The sequence below is a fragment of the Choristoneura fumiferana genome, chromosome 18, assembly GCF_025370935.1.
Source record: "Choristoneura fumiferana chromosome 18, NRCan_CFum_1, whole genome shotgun sequence".
Classification (NCBI taxonomy): domain Eukaryota; kingdom Metazoa; phylum Arthropoda; class Insecta; order Lepidoptera; family Tortricidae; genus Choristoneura; species Choristoneura fumiferana.
This window is the reverse complement of record NC_133489.1, coordinates 2,345,823-2,366,890: the sequence shown is the minus strand read 5'-3', so window position 1 is coordinate 2,366,890 and position 21,068 is coordinate 2,345,823. Positions and strand designations below refer to the sequence as shown.

Sequence of the window (21,068 nt, the reverse complement as noted above, 5' to 3'; positions counted from 1 at the left end):
TTTCAACGCGTATGAAATTGGATTGCGTAGGCTGAACTTAAAATATAACAACACTAGATTAGACTTCATATATTTTTGATTCTATGTGACGCCTGAATTGACTTAGCTTCTCATCCCTCTGTCAATATTTTTTTCTATAGTAGATCTATAAATAAAACATGAATGCGGCTCTGTATGTAAATAACATTAGAAATCCTGACTCACTAGATTACTCGTATTATTTATTACCCATTAACGGTTGGATTACAACTTGATTTTACCCAGCTGCGCTGCGGCGAAACCCAAAAGGCGGGTCATATCTTGATTAAACACAAGTACTAAATTATTACACTGTGACCTGTTTCACAGGCCTGTTGACAGATATCTGTGATGTCACCTCTCTTTGTTTTGTCCAAATAAACTATGACTGCATCACGTTTATCTGTGACATAAAATTTATCAAGGAGTGGTGAAACTGACGCTACATTTATATAATTGAAAACACTTTGGAGTGTCAAATCGTATAAAAAAACTATTTCCACTAAGCAAAAGATAGGTTCATCAATCAATGCGAACTAAAAAAAATAAAATGGTAAAAAAATCAAAGACAAAGCGGAACATAGGGAGTTTGGAACAGGACCAGCTCAAAAATTCCCAGTAAGGAATAAAACGTTTTCTCCGATTGTACGTCCGTGTGTCGACCTTGACGACCGGATAGCCTAGTAGTTAGAGAACCTGACTACGAAGCTTAAGGTCGCGGATTCGATCCCCGACCGCGGCAGATATTTGTATGAATAATACGAATGTTTGTTCTCGGGTCTTGGATGTTTAATATGTGGCCTAGCTTTGCTTAGTTTGGGACTAGGTCAATTGGTGTCAAGTGTCCCGTGATATTTATTTTATTTATTTACTTATGCCCCCGCCCGCTCCCTCTCCCCTATTTTTGTACAGGCTCCTTCTTGTCTTTCGGCGGGAAGACCATCTTATAAAAAGAAACCATCGGCGTTCCTAAATCTTCAGTCAAACGCCAGATTCTTGGCTATAACGTTCAGTGACAGTTGCCTCGATCCTACCTAGATACAGCGTGCGCGGGCGCCGGCAGGCACGCGGCCAGCACTAGAATAGTTGTAATGCCGCGCTGAACTGACGGCTGTCAGATAGGGATGCCAGGGGCTGTGGGATTTAGTAATTTGAGGATTTTCATTTTAAGTGCACCCCTTACATTTATTTCAGAATTAGGTAATATGGGTTCTTCTTATTGATTTTGGCGAAGAAAAAATGCCCCCAAGTTTCCATGCAATTTTAATGTGTCAATTTTGTGACGAGACGAAAATTGCCAAAAAAACAGGTAAGTACACTTTTTTCTTCGCCCAAATCAACAGTGCTAATGATTTTATTTAAGAAGAACCCAAACTTACCTAATTCTGAAAAAAGGGCGCATTCAAAATTAAAATTCTCTTACGGTATTTTTTTTATCTAAAACTGACCCGCAATATTGGCCTCTATCTCAACTGATGTAAAAATCAAAACATTTATTCTGGAAGTAAACCGCGAAGCGCTTGAGTCTTGAATTATTGATTAGGTTCAAAGTAGAAGTAAACAACATGGGGATAACTTTTGAATGCAGGACATTTTAAATCAACATTTCATAGGTTTCTTTTCATACAACTTTTAATATACATAACTTTAAATGTATGTTGGTTTAGGTCAAACATGTGACTTGCATTTAGCACATTGTATAACAAGCAAGCGACGAATTATTAATCTACCAGCGTTTTTTGTCAAAAGTGTGTTTCGATGAAACACCGTATTTATTTAATTTCTTCTCTTTATCATCATTATCTGTATATTTTTTAGCGGAATCTTATTTACTATGTCAATCAATGAAATCAGCCCACATCCACCCACTGCTGGGTAAAGGCCTCTTTATTTTCACGTTGCCCGGTTCTGTGCCAGTCTCATCCACAGTTTACAATTTTCAATGTAGACCGTGTCTTTGCCCGCAGCGTCACTCGGTAAGCCACTAAGGGGCTGTTTCACTACCCATTGATTAATTTTATTTGACGGGTAAATGTGATGCCGTGTCCGTCTATTCGAACAAAACAGAGACGGCATCACATTTATCAATGGATGGTGGAACAGGGGGTAAGTATGACACTTTAATTAGAATTTCGGAAACTATTTCGCTTCAGCATTATGCTGAGCCAGTGTCCGATTCACAACCGCAATGACACATACTTTCCTACGTGTTGTCTATTTGTACTTAATACTATTGTTGTGTCTTGTGTTGTGAATAAATGTATTTTCTTTCTTCTTTCTTCTATTTAACTAGTTAATTACATCGTTGTCTTCATTCGTGTTCCATTTAGGACTCTGGACACTTGAATGAAGATAACTACCGTCTGAATTTACCATCATGAGATAGAGATTAATCGCTGGTACCTAAATTTTAAATGAAAAAAATAGGAAACAGAAAAATTGCAGAAATTTCGCAATAGAATATCTATAAGTATCAAAGATGACATTGTGGAGACAGCAGGACCGGTCTGGAAGAGAGAGACAGATAGTCGATCTGTATGGAGAAAGGTTGGAAAGGCGTATGCCAAACGGTGGGCGAAAACGCGCTGAAGAAGAAGAAGAAGAAGTATCAAAGTTTAGGATTACCTACGTCGGCAGCCCTGCTCCCCGACGTCATATTGGATCATATCGGGGGCAATCGCCTGTTCGCGTAAACACGGTAATATTAGCACGGCTGCAGTGAATCGAATGATAGAAAACGATTACTCCACGGGTAATGTAACGAGTTATAAAGGAGGATTTGTTAAAATTCTGTGAACTAAAACAATTACTTTGCTCACCCGTGACTAACATCTGGTAGCAGGAACGGTTATGTTGCTCTGAAAATGAGCTCTGGTTGAGTTCGAAACGCGTCAGTGTAGTGTGGTGGTGATTATAGATGGGCTTTTGTGTATGTTTTTACAGTGTGGAAGTAGAGGAACTGCATGCATACACATTTCTTGCATAAACGTAGCTAATATAAGCAGGGAACAAACAAACTTACATATCCCACATTCGGGTTAAATATTCAATCATCGCGCACTTAAATAAAAAAAAACGGCCGAGAGCGTGTCGGACACGCCCAAAATAGGGTTCCGTAGCCATTACGAAAAAATTAAGTAATATTTTTCTAAGAATTTCGTATTTTATACAGAATCTTCCAAGTTTAGGTATATTTTATACCTTAGGCTGCTATTTACTCATTAACTACTAATAATTCTCAAGCAAACTTAGCCATTATAGTTTTCCTTGAAAGTTTGATATACTTACTTGCTCCTCTACCACTCAAAGGTGACTGCAGAGATCCCTGCAGGGATAAGTCCGCCTTTGTACTTAACACAACTTTTATTTATGTAACCTTTTTGTTTTCCTTTTTACAATAAAGAGTATAAACAAACAAACAAACAAACAAACTTACTACCATCCTGAATTTTTTCAAATTTTTCCATCCACGGGTTAGATTTTAGAGGGGAGGGGGGGACGCTCAATTTTAATGAAAATTTGCACTTTAAAGTTGAATATTTCGCAAACGAATCACTGAATCGAAAAATCCAACGATACCCCACACTATAGGGTTGGATGGGAAAAGAAAAATCACCCCCACTTAACCTTGGTACCTTAGAGGTACCTTAAATATTTTTTTTTTTAATTTTTAATTGTACCATTTTGTCGGCATAGTTTACACATATATCCGTGCAAAATTACAGCTTTCTAGCATTGATAGTCCCTGACGAAAGCCGCGGACGGACAGACAGACAGACAGACAGACATGGCGAAACTATAAGGGTTCCGTTTTTGCCATTTTGGCTCCGGAATCCTAAAAGGGATGACCACACGATGGATGGATTTCAATGAAGAGACTACTTTGGTACTATAAATTGACGAAATTGTCACATCTGTCGCATCAAAGTTGACCGCGTGGGAATGGAGCGTCAGAGCGTTGTCACAGTATCTGATAGGAACAGGAATCGTTAGGAGATTGGCGCTAGTACAATGTAAGAAACGGATGATTGTTTTTTGTCCTAGTCACTAGGACCTAGTGTATTGTTAATTATAATATATAATTTAGATTTTATATTAAAACCATAGATTTTTTTCGTGGTATAACACTGTTTGAACAGGAGAAAAATTACACTAAGGGGCTGTTTCACCATCCATTGATTAGTGTTAACTGACGGTTAAATGTGATGCCGTATCCGTCTATTCGAACAAAACAAATAGAGACGGCATCACACTTAACCGTCAGTTAACATTAATCAATGGATGGTGAAACAGCCCCTGAATGATCGTTTCCTTACATTACATTAGGACAAAAAATTATTTAACGACATGAACGCCACCGAGATCTGTTAATTATTTAAATCAAACTGTGAAAGAACGGCAGGTCATACAGTCGAGGAAACTAAATCACTTAGGTACCAGGGTGGAACCTTTTCATAATCAATCTCCTTGGGATTTCTTAAGTAGATGTATGGTAGGTGATATCAACATGACATTAGTAACACAAAGATTCTTCGCTGGCGCATGATTCAGTTTGCTTGACTTTACATTCATAATTGCCATGTTTCGGCGTTCAATACCGATATGGTGGTAGAAGCGGGCTAATCAGTTATGAAATGTTTTTTTTTGTTTAAAAAGAGCTTTCAAGGGCTACGAGTATAGTATATGTTCTTTAAGGGCCAGCGAAAGACCAATGCATGACTCTCTATGATAAACTCCCATCAGCTGACTCGCATACTTGTTTTTTTTTATATATGTATCATGGCATGGACTAAGTGATTAGTAAGGGCATTATATATAATTCCCGGGCATTATGAATAATGACAAGCTATACCGGGCAAAGTGAGAATTATTATCTAAACTTCATTATTTATCACATTGTCCGCGTATTATGAATATTGCTACATAATCGTTGGGCAATTTGATTACAACTGATTCTTGGCTAGCTGAAGTCTGATTCATTCAATTGGAAAGTTAGGTGCGACGACGAGCGCAGCGAGGAGGAGCGTGTTAGGTTCAACTGTGTGTGTGAGTAATGGTGGGTTTAGATTAGACCAAACGAGCGAAGGGTCATTCTTTCCCCACTCTACCATTTTTTTTAGTACCTATAAACAGACGTACTCGTGGAGTTATTCTGTCTTTAGAAAGCTCGCTTGAAAGCTCGCTAGAATGCTCTTGTTCTAGTCCTAGCTCTATGTTCTTTTGGTCTAAACCCACCGTTAAATTCTACCATTTATATGACTTACTTTACAGATTTTGATAGATGTTTATGGATTGATTAAATTTTACGTGAAAATAATAAAATAGCAATGGGTCATTTTTTTTATTACTTTGCCCAATAGGGGATAGACATTATATACAATGCCCGGGCAATGTAATTAATTGAATAGTTTTTATCGAATTGCTATCTCATATTTTTCATTATCACTTGGTCCACAACATATATAAATATCATAGGACACTTGACATTAATTGACCTAGTCCCAAACTATGCAAAGCTTGTACTAAGGATACTAGGCAACGGATAAACATACTTATATAGATAGGTTTGCTTCCTTCTCATAATAAAAAAGCTTGGTTAAAAGTTTTAACATTCTAAAAACAAAACATTTAAGAATTTGTAATCGTCGTCTACTATGAATAAAGCTACTAAAAATGATATGAATGATGATGATATGATCGCAATGTGAAGGTGTTGGCAGGGTCAGTAAGGAATGCTCATGAAGAGCCAACTTCACGCAAATATCGAAAAAGCTGTTTACATGGACAAAATGGAAATTAGCCAACTGCACAGCGTTTAACCCACTAAATATAATGTTAATGATGATGCTAAACAAATCAAGTTAGTTTTGAATGTTCATAGCATTGGCAGCTTAAAATTAACCCTTTATCAATTTAATATTTTCTCCCATTTGCTATGAAATAACTGGCTAGTAAGTAGGTTACGTACCACTCACAATGAAAAAGATAAACTAAAGCGCAATATTTTTATTTGGTTCAAAAATAGCTTTGAAAAATTTGCTTTCCTGTTTAATAATTATTTCGTTTACCTTTACTTGCCCGAATTTCACTTGCCATACCAACGTTTGCCATAAAATATATAGAACCGTGCTGTTTTCAGGATTTTTTTAATGTCCTCATATAGAATGCAGAAGGTTAGGTTAGTTTAATATCAACTCTGAAGTAATTACTATTTCAGAAACAAATTACTTTATGGCAAATGAAAATTCTAGAAAACGATACATTCGGGCATATAAAATTCGGGCAAACGATAGAGAACCTAATTATTTACTTAAAAATCCTGATTTGCAAACAAATAAAGGTGATTACGTAAATGTTACAAAGACACAGACAGACCGAATTTGTGAATCAACAAAGAAATAAAGACAGATAATAAATGTTGTTTTCAATGTTGAGGTTGACAAGAATTACTGGCAAATTGAAGGTGTGACAGCCAGCGTATGAGTCTTTCGGTGCTACTTCTGAAATAATGGAACGTTCTGTTGTTCAAGTAGGTGTTTAACGATTTGATGTTTACGTCAATGTTGATTCACGTCTTGGTGCTCTAGAACAAGTTACTGCTGTCAATGGCAGTGGGAGTTTTTACGTAGGTAAAGTATACTTTGACTATGACTTATATAAAGTAGAAGAAGGAATGAATGGAGTTTAGTGTCGTTTAAAATATTCGTCATTTCTGCTGACTCAATGTCTAAAAATACACCGTGTTACGAGTATTCATCTCTTTTTTTCTGTTTGGTGAGTTTTGTCTAAATGAAGTCTGCTACGTGAGAAAAATGCACTGTTTAGACCCTAAGCTTTAGAGTTTAGTCACAAAAATAAGTGTTATGGTTTAATTTAACGCCAAAAAGTATTTAAAAAATGCAAGACCTAAACCCAACGGTAAAGCAAAATTGTGTTTTATAAAATTTAGCTTCTAATAGCTGAAGTAAATAACAAAATAAGTAAAATTAGAACCGATATATGTATCAGAAAGCAAGTTTGAATGTAACCTACTTATCACCAAACTTGATCCAAGTATCTTATTTTTTTTTATTATTCATCTTAAAGTAGAATAACACCACAACACCATCGTTAAAATCATTCATGTTTAAAAATACATCTATACCGTTTGACAAGAATTTACAAAACAGGATGTGACTTTTTTTTAACAACATGGAATGTTTGTCTTAATCCAATAAAAATCCAAGTACATCCAAATAACAGATAAAATCCAGCACAAACGCAAGAAGCAGTCTAAAAAAACAGTAAATCAGACCTTCCAGAAGGACGTTGCAATTGTCCTTAAAGTCATAAAACTTTGGCTAATTCATCACCAGCAAACTGCTTCAAATTTCAAAATCACCTGTAACAACCTGATGTCCGAACTGCAACTCAGCAAGGATACGCCAAGGTTTGTTTTGCGACCTTGCACGCAACGTCACAGGAGAAATGGTCCCGCTTCGTTCTATCTTTAGTATCGCTGCTGCGGTATCAGGAGTCGACCAGTCGTCTCGACACCGCGGCCGCGTCCACCTCGCTCCAGCGAGCGACCTTCGACCACTCAACGAGTGAAGTGTGTGTCTGTGATTGTGTGTGACCCTTTCTTCTCAGGTACAACTTCATGTTTAACTTCATCATTATCATCACAAACATCCTTTTTAAGGATTTCGATTTCATCCACGAAAGCAGTATCTTCTAGTCTTTCTCCATCATACTTAATTTTAAGTTGAAAGTATTTCCGATCATCTCAATGTTACGCGGTGTAGTGTTACCATTACGTCTGGTTTATTTCGAGGCGTTGTGTGGGCGGGTTTCGCATGGTTTGCAAGTTTCCCGCCGGGGATTCTTTCAAAGATTTCTTTGATGACCTTGACCCAGTTTCACCTCATACTTTGACAGTGAAAAGGTTAAAATTAGAGTTGTACTTTCACTACTTTGATTCGCCTGAGTCGCATTTGCTTAAGCTTTTCCTCAAGAATGTCTTTGATATGTTTATTTCTGTTTTCATTAAAACATCCGTAAACAGAAAAAAACTGTAAATTACTATTTGTTATTACTCTTATTACAAGATAGCAAAGCACGAGCTTCCATCGTTTCAAGGTGATCTAAATGCGTCCGTACAAAAGCTGAAGCGATCTCGAGCGAGCTTTAACGACGATTTTACTAGCTTTTTGCACGAAATTACACGTCTTAGAGCTATCAGCCGATATTTATGGGTTCACGCTTGTAATACCCTGAGTTCATACTTCTAAAATACCTACGTAATTAATAACTGTATTAAATTCTTCTACCGCCAAAAAGTTCACACCTACGGCCGATAAAGTTCTTGAGTGACCTGAAAAGGAAGAAGCAAAGAAAGACAATTTCAAGAAACCTGCATAATTTTTCTGCAGTGTTTACGCATGCGCGTTACGCAGTAAATTCAGAGTTAAGGTAAACACCGTAAAATGGAATCAACACGTGAGCTATAGACACCTACATACACTTGCCTAGTCATAGCTCTGCTAAAGCACGTGCGCAATGTCTAAATGTTACATCAACAAGTCTGTATAATAATTATAACTAATCATAATTATAATTCCGGCATAATTTTTAAATTAGATGAAAATGAGTCAAAATATTGTTTTGTGAACAAACCGCAATGATTTTTAGGGTCCCACAGTCCCACGAGAAACCCTTATTTTGTTTGTCTGCGGTTTAGCTTAAAGACTGTTTGTGAAAGAAACTTAGCTTTGCATGGGTATTTATGTTAAACACGCTAGCCCTTTTCTTGGCAAGCAAGAGCTAACAAAAAAACCTTAAAAAATACAAAAAGATATAATCTTAAATTATGTATCATATATGATACAATACCAAAAAAAGGGCTATATTTTGACTTGACTTTTACTTTGATGCCACCAAAACAAAGAAGTGAAACAAAATTTTGCAAAGAAATTTTTAGCGTACCTATCTATCCTCGGTATGTAAAGTGGGGATGTTTTTTTTCTCGTTTAGACCTATCGTGTAAATTCGTGTGCAGCATTTATTGGATAGATCTTATAAAAAAATATTAGTTAGCAATAATCATTTTTCGATTTAAAGTGATGTGAGATCTTCCACTAACTTTTGGCATTGCCTTGAAAAATCTGGAAAAAAAACATACAGTAGTAGTCTCGAAAATACAAACTGAGACATGGATGCACAGAAAAAACCAGAAAAAGAGACCAGCGCTGGGAATCGAACCCAGGTCCTCAGCAATCCGTGCTGCGTGCTATAACCCCTACACCACCGCTGGACAGGAATTTAGACACGAATTTTTCCTATGCATACATATCTCAGGTTGCTTATTTCTACTACGCTACTTATGCAGCAGCACTAGCGACATCTATGTTTTCGCTCTCATCGAGAGACGTCACATTCTATCGGAACCAACCGCTCACCCAGACAAGAGATGTCGCTACTAAGCAATCAAATTATGATTGGTTATTTGGAGTCTTTTTGTATTTTTTATTTCAACTCCAAATTTGTTACTTTTACGGGTATCCCGTGAAACCATATCGAAAATACAAACTGAGACATGGATGCACAGAAAAACCAGAAAAAGAGACCAGCGCTGGGAATCGAACCCAGGTCCTCAGCAATCCGTGCTGCGTGCTATAACCCCTACACCACCGCTGGACAGGAATTTAGACACGAATTTTTCCTATGCATACATATCTCAGGTTGCTTATTTCTACTACGCTACTTATGCAGCAGCACTAGCGACATCTATGTTTTCGCTCTCATCGAGAGACGTCACATTCTATCGGAACCAACCGCTCACCCAGACAAGAGATGTCGCTACTAAGCAATCAAATTATGATTGGTTATTGGAGTCTTTTTGTATTTTTTATTTCAACTCCAAATTTGTTACTTTTACGGGTATCCCGTGAAACCATATCGAAATACAAACTGAGACATGGATGCACAGAAAACCAGAAAAAGAGACCAGCGCTGGGAATCGAACCCAGGTTCCTCAGCAATCCGCGCTGCGTGCTATAACCCCTACACCACCGCTGGACAGGAATTTAGACACGAATTTTCCTATGCATACATATCTCAGGTTGCTTATTTCTACTACGCTACTTATGCAGCAGCACTAGCGACATCTATGTTTATATGTATGCATAGGAAAAATTCGTGTCTAAATTCCTGTCCAGCGGTGGTGTAGGGGTTATAGCACGCAGCACGGATTGCTGAGGACCTGGTTCGATTCCAGCGCTGGTCTCTTTTTCTGGTTTTTCTGTGCATCCATGTCTCAGTTTGTATTTTCGATATGGTTTCACGGGATACCCGTAAAAGTAACAAATTTGGAGTTGAAATAAAAAATACAAAAAGACTCCAAATAACCAATCATAATTTGATTGCTTAGTAGCGACATCTCTTGTCTGGGTGAGCGGTGGTTCCGATAGAATGTGACGTCTCTCGATGAGAGCGAAAACATAGATGTCGCTAGTGCTGCTGCATAAGTAGCGTAGTAGAAATAAGCAACCTGAGATATGTATGCATAGGAAAATTCGTGTCTAAATTCCTGTCCAGCGGTGGTGTAGGGGTTATAGCACGCAGCACGGATTGCTGAGGACCTGGGTTCGATTCCAGCGCTGGTCTCTTTTCTGGTTTTTCTGTGCATCCATGTCTCAGTTTGTATTTTCGATATGGTTTCACGGGATACCCGTAAAAGTAACAAATTTGGAGTTGAAATAAAAATACAAAAAGACTCCAAATAACCAATCATACAGTAGTAGTATAAGTAGTCTGTCATAATGAATTTAAAAGGGAAACTACCACAGTCTAGTAGACTTTACAAATTACGAGCAAGTACTAAGCAGTCGATCAATACTTTTATAATATTCAATATTTGCAGCGTATTAGTACCGAACCCTACACTTTGCGTGGCCCGGTACGGTACGCTCTTGCCCAGTTTTTTACTCTACCAACGCTTTTAGAACGATCATCATTGCTAAGAGAAATGGACAACAAGAAACTTGTCAAAAAATATAAATGAACTAAAAGAATTTCCTTGCTCACCCGCGACCTTACGATAGCTAAGCTTATGCAAAATATGCGTGTTCATGCAGTTCCTCCACCTCCTGGTAGCATTGATTGATATACCAGTTGTTTAACAACTGGTAGCATGGTGTACGGTTGTGTCACTCTGAAGATGAGCTCTGGTTAAGTTCAAAACGCGTCAGTGTAGTGTGGTGGTGGTGATAGATGGGTTTGTGTGATTTGTGTGTGTTCTTACAGTGTGGAGGTGGAGGAACTGCATGAACACGCATATTTTGCATAAACTTAGCTATCGTAAGGTCGCGGGTGAGCAAGGAAATTCTTTTAGTTCATTGATATGGACCTCAGCAAAGTAACGCCTGATTCAATAAATTATTTAAAAAATATAAAATATTTATTTTGAGTCCGACTCGTACTAAGTTAATTTTTTTTTATTGCACCCGTGGGAAGCTAGGGCAGATCATTAATTATTATTAAGCACACGTGTTACATAGACTTTTGGTAAAACAGTGTATCTCGTGTTATCTTGTTATTATCATTGTTATAATAATTTAACAAAGGCTTCCTCCCGATACTTCCACTGCTCTCTGTCCCTTGCATACAAGGGCCAGTCCTTCAAGAAGTAGTCCAGTTCATCCCGCCATCGCCGTCTAGGTCTGCCAGGTCACCTTTTAGAATTATCTTAGTTACCTTAGTTATTTTTGTATCTTGTACTGAAAATTATTGAATAATAGCAATAATACTAATATTTTTTGTATTATTTTTATTTTTAATTATCTTATCTTTATTATTTAGAGATATCAGTGAAAGTATTACGATACCCGTCGCTTGCGACGGCTTGGTGGCTCGCCAAGCAATTATAGCGACATCCGACGAATGCTCCTCAATTAGATATTCAAACTCAATCATGTAGGTACTGTAAGCTTCAATTATAGACTCTGAACAGGGATAGAATATACAATTAATAAAAAAAAATCAAAAACTCGACTGACTTAAAGAAAACATTAAATAAATAAATACTATTTAAAAAGGAAATCACTAGTCTAATACCCTAGAACTCTGTTAACCTCGTAGAGTCCAACGTCCTAAATTTAGGACATAAGTCAAAGCTAATGTCAACTTTACTGATTTAAATTGGCATTAAGTTCGAAATTCTATTGATCAAAATTTGACGTTGGTCTTAAGAAGTTAAGTAACCAGCTCAAAAATCCCAGTATTTTTGGTTCCCGACTTTAAGTAGCTTATCAGATTTCTAAATATGAAATATTTTAAATAAAAACTAAAAATGAAAACAAGTCCTATAAAAGGACTTGTATTTACAGGACCTGTAAGTACAGGACTTGTTATCATTTTTAGTTTTTACTTATAATATTTTTGAAACAGTTGGCTTTTTTGGTATTTCTAAAAGTCAAGATTATAAAGCATTAGAAAAGACAATAAGACAGAACATGATAATTGCAAACATCATAGTCTATTTACTATACAATTTTATTGCAAGGCCACGTTCTAATGTTTGAACAAACTTTACTGCGAATTCATACAATGAAAATATTCTTAGAAATGTAACAGACTGCATCACTCCCACGACTTTATGCCAGGTGGCTTATATTTATATTGTTGTCCGAATTTATTTCAAGCAACATTGTAATAATTACAGAATAGAAATCATTTTTCCTGAGTTCTTTCTACAGCACATAAACTGAACACTGCTGTTATTGTTAACTATGTCTGTAGAATTGATACTTGAAGATTTTACTATACTCCCATGTGAATTCGCAGTAATAATCTTGTTATCTTCAGAATCAGATTCAGTCGATACACCTAATAAATGCAAACAACTGGAAATAACTGGTCAAGATGTAGAAGAAAAGAGCCGGCGGAATAGCTTACCCAACGAAGACCAAAAACTGCCTCTCAGGGGAAAAAACTTTTTTGTTCCAAAATAATCTATGGTTCCTGTGGGATCAAAAGGATCACAAAGTTTTAAACTATATACTAATTCTGCGCTAGCGAAATCGCGGGCAAAGAAAAAGTAGCCTATATGTTAATCCAGCAAATTTCATGCAAATCCGTTCAATAGTTTTTGCGTGAAAGAGTAACAAACATCCATCCATCGCCATAAGAAATGTGTTTATTTTATTGTCCTTCCGAGTTACCAGAACCTTTACAGTAATATAATATAATAGTCCGAGACACCTTGTGGAATAGTAAAAGACAAGCAAATAAGAGTTCCTGCAGCGTACTTCGTGCAAAGATAATCCAAGTGCAACTCCCCGTCCTGTACCACTACCATGAGTTTACAGTGACCGTGCTCGGTAGAGGCACTGTACCCTTAGTGTAAGTTTTCGGTTACAAAATACGTCTCGATCGCGTTCGCGTTAAATCTCAATTTGTACGGAAACACGAACAGCGCCTCTAGCGGGAAGTTTGCGATGTTCGTGTTTCCATACTAATTGTGATTTCAACGCAAACGCGATCGAGACGTATTTTATAACCGAAAACTTACACTAAGGGCACTGTACAATTCTCCATACAAATAATTTACGCCGTCGCTATCGAGTACGGTCACTGGTAGTGGTACTGGGCGCTTTTTGACTCGACATGAAAAAATTTTCGTCTATTTGTATATGACTGAAAAAAATGTTAGTAATAAAATATTGTATAACGAAAACGTCGAGGTGACCCAGAAATATTTAAAACGGATGCCGCCGAATGCTCTTTGTCAAGGTTCCATTAGGTGTTTCTCGTCGTTTTATATATTTTAGGAACACATCGACTTTTAAATATGCGGCGTAACTTGCAAACGTATCTTTGGGTTTTAGTAGATTTCCAGCCTAGGATTTTCATATAGCTGATTTGGCTTCAGCGCCGTTCATATTAGTTCATAACTATTATGCGCTATATTTTCCTAGCCATACAACGTAAGTCTTAATTTGATGGTTTCTACAGAAAAAGTCTACTTTGAAAGAAGAGACTCTTAGTCATTAGTGCATATAAGTTGATATTCATACATTGCAACTATGCCAAATTTATGATCCTAAACTGTAACAAAGCCTTAAACCCAGTGATAAAGATTTTAACCCCGTTAACATAGAAATATCGGGATAAAAAGTAGCCGTCTTATACCAGTACCCTTAGTGTAAGTTTTCGGTTACAAAATACGTCTCGATCGCGTTCGCGTTAAAATCTCAATTTATATGGAAACACGAACAGCGCCCCTAGCGGAACTTTTGCGATGTTCGTGTTTCCATACAAGTTGAGATTTTAACGCGAACGCAATCGAGACGTATTTTTTACCCGACTGCCCGAAGGAGGGTTATTTTTTTCGAGCATATCGATGGTGGAAGTCTCAATTGGCGTAAGGGACAAAATACCGAAAATCACTTTTAAACATAGAAAATTAGAGTTTTTTTTTCTCTGTCGATTGGTAGTATTCAAGTTACGATACGCCCCTTACTTTTGCTGTTATCAACATTTATTATTTTAAAATAAAATAGCTTAAGGGACATGATATAAAATATTAGAGCTGAAAAATGGCGTAAATATATTATTTTTTTAATATTTGGGTCGTAAGGGGCTGTGGCAGTCTTATATGTTCTTTACGACTCGGCTCATGTCGTTAAAAAAAAACCCAACAAATATAATAAAAGGGCGTATGGGTCAATTATTGTTTCATTGCCCTTTACACCCCAACATTTTATAACGAATAAGATAAAAAAGCAAGAAGTTGTTGGGCGTAACCTTACCGCCTGTACCTATTTCTTGTACCTAACATCAAAATACTAACGCGTCTACCTACCTTCCACGCGCCGAGCGTCTGGAATTGCACATTCGGTCAGTCGTGTCAGACACGTCAAACACGGAGGACGTATTTGATTGCCTACGTTTGTTTTTTGTCAACGCGCGTATTTTTTTATAAGATGCCAAAAGCAAAACAAAAAAAGAAGATTAAGTGATGGATCCCCTAATGGCTTGACGTCGAGCTAACATTTCCGTAATGGAATTTCAGTCAAGGATGTTGAGGTAAATTTCTCTTAGCTACTTTGTTTATTTTAAGCTGTCCTGACAGATCCTAATAAAGGAAGCCTGTGCCCAGCAGTGGGACGTATATAGGCCGAGATGATGATGCATACATAATAATAATTGGCCTGTATAATTAATTATGTATGGTAAGGGTTAAAAATGGTATAATCAGAACGTCGTAAGGGACATTAAAAAACAGCAATTTATAAAATAATAAATACTTTTATGGGCGTAAGGGGTATAAAAAGCAAGAGCTAGAGTAAATTGTCGGTCGTAAGGGGCAGTAGCAAACAGACATTTTAAAGAAAGGTGTAATTGGTACGTCGTAAGGGGCATTAAACAACAGCAACTTATAAAATAAGGAATACTCTTATGGGCGTAAGGGGCATCAAAAGCTAAAACTAGAGTAAATTGTTGGTCGTAAGGGACAGTAACAAACAGACATTTTAAAAACTGAGGTTACTTTATGGGTGTGACTTAAATTAAAATACCGAGCTTGCTTCTTTTAGTTCATTAAAATACCTTGTTAATGTTAGGTCGTAGGAGGCATCAAAACAGATGGTTTTTAGAACTTGTAGTGATTGAAACAACAACTCAAGCAAGCATACTCCCAAATGTGCAAGAAATAGTGCAAGCAAGCGTGCAAGAAAGCATGCAAGCAAGCAAGCAAGCATGTAAGCAACCACCTAAGCAGGCTTGCAAGTGAGCATGTAATTTTGTCAATCAAATCAACAAACATGCAATTTTATCGGCCTGGGTTAGATGAACATCGCGGGTTACCCCGATCCCGCGATGACAGGTCTATGGTATCTCCTCCAGCGCTCATGAAGCGGGCTGGCGTCCCACTCCCTCACAGCTGCAATCAGTGTGTTAGAGGAAGCATAAATAGTGCAAGCATGCATGCAAGCAAGCGTGAAGCCAGAAGGCAAGCATGCATGCAAACAACAAATCAAGCAAGAATACTCCCAAATGTGCAAGAAATAGTGCAAGCAAGCATGCAATCAAACATGCAAGCAAGCATGCAAGCAAGCAAGCAAGCATGTAAGCAATAATGCAAGCAAGCAGAGTTAGTACGCCAGTGGTGGTAGTGAAAATCATTTCATCATCATCGTCATCAACAACATCATCAGTTCGTTTATCGCTACCCCCCGGAACTATGCTATTTTCCGGGATAAAAACTTATTTACTTGGCGATTTTTAACAGCTGCAATATCTTCCTTGACCCTCTCAGCTATAAACAACAAGTCAGCCATAGCCGAGCATTTGTTGGAGTCAGGACCAAACCACTGGATTGAGCTTCACAATCCCAAAATTCTGTCCACGGAACGTCATTTCTACTCAAGAATGGTACGTGAAGCAGTTGAAATAAAAAAGCATAAAAATGTCAACCGGGACGATGGATATAAGCTTTCATCTTCGTGAAATCCTGTTATTAATAAGTGTCGACGTCGGGATGAGTGTTGTGAGTCGCTGTGATGGGGTGACAAATAAAAATCACCAATTGCGGGTAGTTCGTGATACGAATGCTGGTACTATTAGTGATCAAGTGCGGGTAGTTCGAAGGACTCGCGCTGCTAGGCAGAATTGACACCCCACTTCAGTCCCCGTGCTTCAGTCCACATTGCAGTGGCCGTGGTCACTCGTGACCACGGCCACTGCAATGTTGCCGAAACGTCGAGGTAAATATTACTCGTGTGTGTTAGCGTGATAAGTCCCGTTGGTGGTATTTTGACTATGAGTGAGTATCACGAAAGTTTAAAACGTTATAAAATTTATTTGAGTTTTATTTAACTTTTAACTTATAATGTCCATTTAAAGAAAATGTTACAAATTACATATTTTTTAAGGGGACGTACAAAATTATGGCTTTTGCGCGTTATTTTAAATAATTAAAGTGGTTCTTTGAGTTAATTCACCATTTTTTTTAATTTTTCTACAGGAACTTACGTCCAAATATGTAGCAAATAAAATATAAAATGTCCTATAAGACCAAAAATCGGTTACTAAATTATTTATTTATTTACGGTTTATGGGTGTAAGGGGCTATGACACCCGTATGTCACGGGCGTAAGGGACAGCTATTTTTCTTATTAAGCTTTTTACGAAAATGTCTATAGTTTCACGTTGAAAAGCAAGAAAATTCAAGATTTTACGTAATTATAACGTCCTGCTAAGTTAAACATTAACAATGCTGTGAGGGTTTGAAAATTACCAAAAACTTCTTTTCGCTCTCCTGAAAAGTAGCATTTTGTCCCTTACGTCAATTGAGACTTCCACCATCGATATGTATGTATGTATGTGGGTATGTATGTCCATTTCTTTGGTCCTCTGTGCAGCCTAAACGGCTTTACGGATTGTAACATATGAGGTATCATTGGATTCGTCATAACTCTCGGAGTGACATAGGGTATATAATATTTCAATATGGCGTCTGCGAAAAAAATATGGCGAAGGAATAAAAAAAATATTTTGTATAGTAACAATATGGGATTCAAATGAAAGCTAATAATTAGCCCATTCTAAATATATATGGGTTATAATACTTTTAATCTACTATTTTCACAGAAATATCAAAAAGTATAAAATAAAAAACATTAAATTTATAAAATCAAAAAACCCGACTGCCTTAAAAACTAAAACGAAGAAAATAAGTCTAGTGGTCTAGAACTGTCAAAAAGCTCATTTATGGTTCAACAGTCGGGACCCATTCAAATCATAATCAGCTCAAAAACCTTAAATGAGCTTTTTGACAGAGTTCTAGACCACTAGACTTATTTTCTTCGTTTTAGTTTTTAAGGCAGTCGGGTTTTTTTTAACCGAAAACTTACACTAAGGGCACAGGATGTTCAGCTATTTACACAAGAAACTGCATCAAAATTCATCCAATTATTTTTGCGTCCGCCGAAGACCCGGATTCACGGTGGATGCAGGCCGCTGCCAACTGAAGCAACTGGAGGTCTATGGGGGAGGCCTATGTCCAACAGTGGACGTCCTACGGCTGAGATGATAATGATGATGAGCTCACGTTTATAATATCAAGAGGGTTCATTTAAAAACGCCTCGTATTTACAGAACTTTACTAAGTCAAACTTCAAGTTTTCAAGAAAAGAGCGTACTCCTACCTTAAAGGCCGGCAACGCACTTGTGACTCTTCTCTGGTGTTGCAGGTGTCCATGGGCGACGGTAATCGCTTACCATCAGGCGATCCACACTGCTCGTTTGCCTCCTATACCATAAAAAAAAAAAAAAGTGGTCTAAAGTCTTCCCAATTAACTTGCAGTAATTAGGAAGCTTCTGGAATATTTGCGAATAACACGTAAACAAAGTGTAGGTGGTTTCCTGTGTCGTCAGACGCGTTTTAACGTGCCACTTCTTAGCGTGTTATGCTCATCATTTTTACGGGAATATGATTAGGTCATTAATTAGTTCATCTCTAATGACTAGGAGAAGCAAAAGTTATAACAAAAAATTATCCGATTCCAAAAATCATGTTTGTAACTAATCTTAGTTACATAGCTTTTTTTATACAAATATGATAGGGGGAGTTCGAGGAGGCGGGTCACCTGATGGCAAGCAGTCACCGCCGCCCATGGACATCCATAACATAAGCTGAGTTACAGATGCGTTGCCCGCCATTTGGGAAATGAGTAGGCTCGTTTTTGATTAATAATGACTTAAAAGCTAGGTCACACCTCAATCTAATTTAAATGGGACCATTAGAAGCACCTACTTTCAAATTAGAAAAATCATAAACCTAGAAAAAAAAACTGCGATAACACATAAAAGATAGTGGAATGGAGAACATCCTCTTTTTTTGAATTCAGCTAAAACGCCCATCATTTCACTTGTCACATAAAAGAAAATTATGCAACCATGAAAATTAAGTTACTACGGCGCCATGTCTTACGGTACTGTCATAGCTCTTTCGTTAGTTTTATATTGAAGATCTTTCGACAGCTTTAATAGTACATTGTGTCTTAAGGGCGGTAAACAAGGAATTACGAACGAGAGTCTATTAGAAGCCCGAAGTCGAAGACTGAGGGCTTTAATGAGTCGATGTTCGTAATTCTAGTACCGCCCGTGCGACATACAATGTTTTTCATCACATTTGCGAGTAAAATTGTATATTTGTAAAAGAAAAATGATTTTTTCAAAAATTGCCGATATTGCTGGCTGCAATGCGCTCTTGGCAGCGCCAGCCTCCGCGCCGCCCCACCCCACGCAGCATGTGCCCGACGTGCGCGCGCCGCGCTCCAGCACGCCATGCAGTATCACACTCATTTACCGACCTTGGCTTCATGACAAGCAAATTAGTACGGGTAATGACTCATTTACCGACCACGGGTTTCATGACAAGCACATTAAGGTCGAGGGTTTTATTTGGGGGGTTGCAACCAAGGTAGCCTGCATGTTACGACACTGTTTACGAGCAAGTGTGATGAAAAATAACTTATTCTTCCCCGCAGGACCTAGCGGACGACCTCGGTGACGACAAGGGCATCACCGAGCATCTGAAGCTTCCAATACAACGGATCAACGACTACCAGCTTCTTCTCAAGGTAAAGTTAAGGATTGGCTAAGTACCACAGCGTAGTAGGCAGCGCTAGCAGCTGTACAAATCAACGCACGTAAAAAGTGCTCCTGGCGATATACCTGCGTAGTGAGCGAAATACGGACATTGGCGGCGGAGCAGTGGGGGACGCGGGAGGGGGCGTACGAGCGCGCGCGGCCGTCACGCCATTGGCTTGTTAGTTGACAGATGCGCAAACTTATTCCCTCCACTAGCCACCCAGAGCTCTTTTTACGTGCGTTGACTTGTACGCGCAAGCACTCGCCACTAGCAGCAGCAGGGCAGGGCTCTGTTTCTCGAAGTTTATTACGATTAGTCTAATAATATTAGTGTTTTGTTTCATTTTCTCATTAAATGTACGAGACAAAACACTAATATTAGACTTGTAAGCTTTGAGAAACAAGGCCCAGGCAGCATTAGGCTAAGTTCAGATGACAAGCGCTTTACGCGCGTTTTGATAATATACCATTCCTGCATTTTAATAACGTTATCAAAACGCACGTTAAGCGCTTGTCATCCGAACTTAGCCTTATCGCAGCCTACCCTCACTGTACTTTACTTTAAATGGGGATTTTTTTTTAGAATTTGCTAATTCTGGGTTCTCCTTACTCAAAATGGCGAGCACTATTGATTTTGACGAAGAAAAAAAAATGCCCAATTTTTATGTGTCCATTTCGTAACGACCCATTAAACTATATGAGAAAAAAGGCACAAAAGTGACAAAAAATTAGGGACACTTTTTCGTCCAAATCTATACCTAGTGCTCGTGATTCTGATTAAAGCTAAGGACACACTTATGATAAGTATGTTTCTAAGCATACAAATATCAGGGTCCAGATTTCATAATGCATTGCATTCGTTGCGTACATGGGATAAGTGTGTCCCTAGCTTGAGGAGAACCCAGAATTATTAAATTCTGGAAAAAAAATGCGCTATTTAAAGTAAAAATGCCCGTCAGCAACTCAGTTATAGTAACACAACGGTATGCACTATTTGATATAATTAATTCAACCGTGACAACAACACAAACTTTGTTAAAAGTAGAGTCAACTACAAATATATCGATAGGTACGGTCAAAGTTACAAAATTCACAAATTTGTCTGTAAATATGTTTTTGTAAGTGACTGTACATTGTGTTTAAAGTAAGTACTTGTCAAATTAGCAAGACATGTTAACAAATGGCGAGGTATTTCAAAGCGATGCATGCAATAAACTGCTGTTACCGCATTTTGACATTAGTAACTAGTTAGTGCTCGTAATAAAATAGTTAACGACTAAACTGAAACGTTTAGAGTGCCAAATTCCATTCAATTCATGTCCTACGAAGATCTTTTAAGTCGCTACACTCGTGACAGAGTGGTCGTGATCGACGATTGATCAAAGCCTATATACTTCTACTAATACTAGTATACT

The 21,068-nt window shown here is 37.8% G+C and overlaps 1 protein-coding gene across 1 annotated transcript in view; it reads left to right on the top strand.

The window, feature by feature from the left end:
- Window positions 1-21,068, top strand: part of Obsc (Obscurin) — a 99,959-nt gene that overhangs the window by 24,175 nt on the left and 54,716 nt on the right. Inside the window, exon 5 of the mRNA XM_074101964.1 lies at window positions 19,551-19,643. Within this exon, the coding sequence (XP_073958065.1) occupies window positions 19,551-19,643 (93 nt within the window). The remainder of the gene's footprint in view (window positions 1-19,550; window positions 19,644-21,068) is intronic.